We start from the raw sequence: 6,000 nt of genomic DNA, 5'->3' as shown, positions 1-6,000 counted from the left end.
CAAGATCCTCTCATATCCCTTTTGCCAATCAACTGTCCAGCTCTTGGCTCCATCCCTCCCCTTCCTGTCTTCTCCTATAATTTTGGATCTCCCCCTCCCCCTCCCACTTTCAAATCTCTTACTAGCCCTTCTTTCAGTTAGTCCTGACGAAAGGTCTCGGCCCGAAATGTCAACTGTACCTCTTCCTAGAGATGCTGCCTGGCCTGCTGCATTCACCAGCAACTTTTATGTGTGTTGCTTAATAATCTAAAGTTGTTATCTTTTGGAACTGATGGCAGAGGTAAGATTTAGTTGATACATAAGCAATTGTGAGTGGTGTAGGCAAAATAAATAGGAAGGACCTTTTTTAGTAGAAGATTCAAAAATGAGGATCATAAATTTAAAGTAAGTGATGGATTCGAAGGAACGAGTAAGAGTCCGTCTCGACCCAAACTTTCAATTATTTCTCTCCATAGTTGCTGCTGAGCCATTGAGTTCCTCTGGTAATTTGGGCTTTGCTCAGCTTTATAGTATCTGCAATCTCCCATGTCTCAAACTGTCTGACTGGTTGATAGATGCAGAAGCTTCACGACATTTGTGCATTTAAGGAGTTATGGATTTAAATGATGGAAAATTGCATTAGCCTTAGCAGCTCTCTTTTTGATCAGCACAGAATGTCTTTCTGCTGTGTTGTAGTTAGTCTGTGATACAATGGAATGCAGTGTAAAGCAAAACTGTGTCTTCCAGTTTTGTGTACATTGGATGCTACTGTAAAAACACTCATTTCCAACTTCTAAGGACAACTAGTCCTGACTATAATGATCTTGCAAATGCCAACAAAAACATATGCAACCATATTCAGTATTCACTGATATGCAGTGTTTGATATCTTTGGGCTGTTGTGGAGATGGGTGAAGTTTAAGAGCTGCCAGAAAGCTGCAGAGTGTTACTGCTCTTCACAGAAAATAAAACATTTTTGCTTTGTGTTCAGGGTGTCCTTTAGGGAGAATATATGTGCTGTGTTTGTACAACTTGTAAGTCCACCGAAGAAATGCCAACCATATTTACATCCACTTTCAGAGAGAGGTGACCTGTTTTCCAATGATTTTTGCCAAGATCTCAGTCTTAAAGCCCTCAGACTATTATGTCGTTGCAAGTCCTGAAGAAGTTGACAAATAGTGGATTCTACTTCCACACTTCATTAATTATGGGTACAGGAATACAATCAAACCTTCACTCTAACAATAAAGAACTTCGGTTCTGTAAGGGGTTTACTTCTGTGGAGAAAATCGGTTATTTTGCTAGAGAGGAGCTAGTTGTTTTTTTAAAAATCATTGTCCTGCACTACTCGGGAGGCATCTCTGAATGTCATGGAAATATTGTGTGAAGGCGGTTGCCACAATTACTTTTCCAGTAGCGGTTGGGAAAACTGCACGCGAGGCGGGCTTCCTGGCCAAAGCGGTGGATCCGCTATTATTAACACTGGACGATGCCGGCCAGCTTGCTTACTTAACTAACAAAAATCCCACCCCAACGAACATCCCAAGACCAAGGCCATTTTTTAAGACCCGCCACGGTGCTCTCGTGAGACCTGATGAAATGTTGCAGGTGGCAACAATATTGTACGATTTCAAAGCTAATGTATTTACCTGAGTCCCTGCTGTCTAACGGGAGTCTGACGAAAGAAAACCCGTTTATAGGACAGTGAATCCACTCCTTGCAAATAACATCATAGACATAGGTTCTGCTAAATGCAGAAAATAATGAAAGTTGTTATAGTTTCAATAAAATGGAAAATCCCGTTATGCAGCGCAGACTTCGAGCGGTTAAGTTCCAGTGAACAAGACTTTTGTTTAATTGAGGCGTTCCAATCACAACAACTGCTCGGGAGTGTGGCGGGAAACCGCGTGCCTTGAATATAGTCTGCGGATGTCTCTCTCATATGGGGATGGGTTGAGAACACGCAGGAGTCAAGTGGTGGCACTGTTTGGCAAAATACTGACTTCAGACCACGTGAAGTGAGTGGAGCCTGGTTTAAAACCTGACATTTAACACTGCCTGCAGATCATTGCCTCTTAAACTTCCATCGGAAGCTAAAGTCTGTTCCGGACTCTGGAGTGATCCCATCTCGACTTACCACCTTTACATTTATTGCCCCACTCTTCTCGATTGAAGTACTGTGCACCATTTTAAACTCCGATGACCATAGTCCTATATCTATTTTTTCTTACGTGATGCTTCTATTAAGTGATAAAGCAACTGTTTTCATTTTGTTTTATGTCTCTACAGCTGGCGGCCGCTGAGGAACTCCTATCCAGGCTTCATCAGGATTGCCAGTGCTGTGACTTATTTTTTTTTCCCCTCTGACCGGTCTGACATTTGGTGGTGTTGTATACGTTTATTCCCGTGTCCCCGCTTCTCGCAAACATTGCCACACTCGCGCAGACAAGAATGATGAATAAGCAAGTGCCTTCTGATCACAAGCTGGCATCTGTTGCTCCAACGATAGAGTGCAACGATGTGGAGAGGAAGGAGATGGAGCTCGTTCTGGTAAAAGAACGCAATGGGGTTCAGTACGCAAACACAGCTATCATCAACAGCTCAGCCGGGAGAGAACAGGAAGGCAGGGAGACATGGGGAAAGAAGATCGACTTCTTACTCTCTGTTGTCGGTTTTGCCGTGGACCTGGCCAATGTGTGGAGATTCCCCTTTCTCTGCTACAAGAACGGAGGCGGTGAGTGAAACTTTCTTTTAATTTCCCTGTTCTGCTTGAATTGATTTGATGGAAGAATGGTATTAAAAGCAGCGACCGTTCTGTGTATCGAGGCGGCTGTGATTTCTGTGAACTTCCGAGAAGGAAGGGGTTCTTTCTAGTGACCTCGCCGCCCAGAGACGGTGTAAAGCCTCATAACCTAGCCTGGGTTTAATCCGATAATCCATTGGGGGGCAAAGTCCAACCCACGTAAACACTCCCCGTACCCTCTCATGACGGATCTCTCACTTTCTGAAGCACAGGATGAAAGGAACTGCACTTTAACGAAGCATCGATTCAAGTTTAGCCATTTTAGGAGTGCATTCTTACAACTGGTTCTCTTCACTAAGATGGTGTTACAAAATATTCCTCTGGTACCGGGGCCGGACGCAATCCAAGAACGGGTGACAGAAGACCACACATACAGTTCTGATTATCTCCGCACGGTCGCTGGAAGAGCACTTCCTCGGTTCACATGCTTTCCCGGGGCGATCGAAGAATGGAAACATTGTCTTGACGCTTTATTGATATGATGCTTCAGTCTAACTTTTCATTGGCGAAATCGTACACCACACCTAACCTCGGTCAGGCGATGTTTGGAGCCAGAATCGCTGGCTGCCACGGAGCGATCAAAGCGCTGGTGATACTGTGGCATGTTCCCTGGTCCTCAGTTCCACAAATAAACACACTGTGCTCTTCCTCTTTCCCCAGGTGCATTCCTCATCCCTTACTTGTTATTTCTGCTAATCGCTGGAATGCCCTTGTTTTACATGGAATTGGCACTGGGACAATACAACCGCGAGGGCGCCGCCACCGTATGGAAAATCTGCCCTATATTCAAAGGTGATTTGTCTTTGCAGTTTTCAGCAGAAGTAGCCTATTAATTCGCATGTCTCGCGTGGAATTTCAGTAAGATAACGAACCAAGTGGAAGCGTTTGCACTTGATAACACACCATTTTGTTAACATTTATAACACTCGTGAAGATGACTGTGAGTCTAGGACTGAATGCAGGAAATGTGATAAAGTCAATTTTATGCAGTAAGCTAAAGCTAACCATAGACTATGTGCTGTTTTCGAATTGTTATATAATTTATGCAGGGGAATAATGTATCGTTGAATTTACAGAGTCTAGTTTGCCTGCTCGTGGAATTGATCTGTCCTGGTTATTCCCGTATGGTTGGCAGATTTGGGAGGGAAATGGAAGCCTCCGAGTATCCCATTCCAAAATTCTTAACAGTTTCCCATTGGTTTGGCTGTCCGGGGTAGGATTCAGTGCCAAATGCCTTATGATTTACTAAGGGCGATCTTACCATAGACAAACCCATGCTCTAGCCTATAGAGTTATGTTCTATGTTTTCTTAAAAAACTGTTTAAATGTTGCAGTCTTATACCTTGTTAGATTGTGTGCAAAACAGGTAATGATTTAATTGGGGGGGGGTTGTTTGTTAACGATGTTATTCATCAACAATTAGCAATTATTAATTAAGATGCAGCCTACAGAGAAGAGAAACCAGTGAACCTTCTACAAACTAATGTTTTCAACAGTCCAGATACACCTCAGTGAGGAAGGAAGATGATGTGACCATATTTAAGCTGGTAGTAAAATTACAGTTTTCTTTGAACTTGCTGTTTCTCAGCTGTGTTTTCTCAAGCGAGCATGTCCCGCCTTGGGCATATTTTAGTAATGTAGGCTGCGTCAAAATGATGACCTTTTGCTTGCTCAGCAAGAGCTGGCACTAGAAGATAGAGCATAGCTTAGCGATTGGCATGACGCTATTCCAGCTCAGGGTGTCGGAGTTCAATACCAATGCCGTCTGGAGCAGGTTTCTATGCCTTTGCTGTGGTGCGTGGGTTTCCTCCGGGCGCCTCCGGTTTACTCCCACAGTCCAAATACATGCCGGTTAGCAAGTCATTGTAAATTGTCCTTTGAGTAGGCTGGAATTAAGATAGAGGGGTTGCTGGGAGGTGCAGCGGGTTGGGCCAGAGAGCCTGTTCTGCTCTGTTTCTCTAAATAAAACACAATAAAAGTAAGCTTATAGCAGTGCAGTCCCTCTGACCCACAATGTTGTACTGACCTACTTAAACATACACCATGATCAACTTAACCTTCCCCCCTACACAAACCATGACACTCCAACTTCTTGCATCCATGTGCCTATCTAAGAGTCTCTTAAATGTCCCTGTTGTATCAGCCTCTACCACCACCCCTGGCAGTGTGTTCAGGACATCCACCACTCTCTCTCTACATACAAAAAAACTTTTCCCTGCTATCTTCCCTAAACTTCCCACACTCAGCTGAAAAGCATCCCCTCTGGTACTGGCCATTGCCGCTCTGGGAAAAAGATGCTGGCTGCTCACCCTATCTATACCACTGTAGGGCATAGTTTAGATGCTATTACAGGTCGGGCCATCAGAGTTCAGGGTTCATTTCAGGTGCCCTCACCATGCACATCTGTACATTCCTTCACGTCTGTGCATGCGTTTCCTCTGGGTGCTTCCCGGAGTCAATCGGTCATAGTAAATTGTCCCCTGATTAGGCTAGGGTTAAGTTGATGGGTTGCTGTGTGATGCGACTCGGTGGGCTGGAAAGGCTTGTTCCCTGTGCTGTGTCTCTAAATAAATAAATAACTGTTCTTATACTGCTCAATCAAGTCACCTCTGATCTTCCATCACTCCAAAGGGAAAAGTCTTACCTTGCTCAACCTTTTCTATTATGTGACTAGTAGTCACATAACCAAACCTCCTTACGATTTGGGCAGGTAATTGCACTGGACTCCTCACTGGAGGTGGTGCACGCTGCTTGTCAGTATGTACCTTGGTACAAGTGGAGGTCTCTCCCATCCCTCCACTAGAGGGAAACAGCTCCATTAGAACATAGAACAGCACACTATGTGAGTTTCCAGGACATTGGCAGAGATGGGTCGTACTGCCCATTAAAAGTGCCTGACTGTTCAATGTGCTATATTCTAACTCAAAATTGGATATGAAGCACCTATTCCCAACAAAAATATTTCACAAATCACAAAATTTGGAGCCTCTCGAACCTCTTTTGTATTCAAAAAGATGGTGGCAGTCTTAGTTTACTTCCCCCCTGCCCCAATCTTTACGTCCCCTGATTCCTTTGGTGCCTGTGATGCTGCGGCATCTAAGTTTTTCACTGCATCTTTGCATGCATGTATTTGTGCAAGTGACAATTAATTCAATTTTGACTTAATAAGTTACCAATTTCAGCTCTGAGTGCATCTCCACAATGGCTGAGCATCCACA

The 6,000-nt window shown here is 44.1% G+C and overlaps 1 protein-coding gene across 2 annotated transcripts in view; it reads left to right on the top strand.

Moving 5' to 3' along the window:
* The first annotated feature begins 277 nt into the window (after positions 1-277).
* The window catches only part of slc6a2 (solute carrier family 6 member 2), a 149,558-nt gene continuing 143,835 nt past the window's right edge, over positions 278-6,000 (top strand). Inside the window, exons 1-3 of one of the 2 annotated variants that reach the window (XM_063066838.1) lie at positions 278-2,153; positions 2,269-2,713; positions 3,443-3,574. In XM_063066838.1, coding sequence (XP_062922908.1) covers positions 2,431-2,713; positions 3,443-3,574 — 415 coding nt within the window. In that variant the 5' untranslated portion in view covers positions 278-2,153; positions 2,269-2,430. The remainder of the gene's footprint in view (positions 2,154-2,268; positions 2,714-3,442; positions 3,575-6,000) is intronic. The other variant, XM_063066839.1, reaches the window with a different exon arrangement.

The sequence above is a fragment of the Mobula hypostoma genome, chromosome 14, assembly GCF_963921235.1.
Source record: "Mobula hypostoma chromosome 14, sMobHyp1.1, whole genome shotgun sequence".
NCBI lineage: Eukaryota > Metazoa > Chordata > Chondrichthyes > Myliobatiformes > Myliobatidae > Mobula > Mobula hypostoma.
The sequence above is the reverse complement of the archived record's forward strand: the minus strand, read 5'-3'. Positions and strand labels throughout refer to the sequence as shown.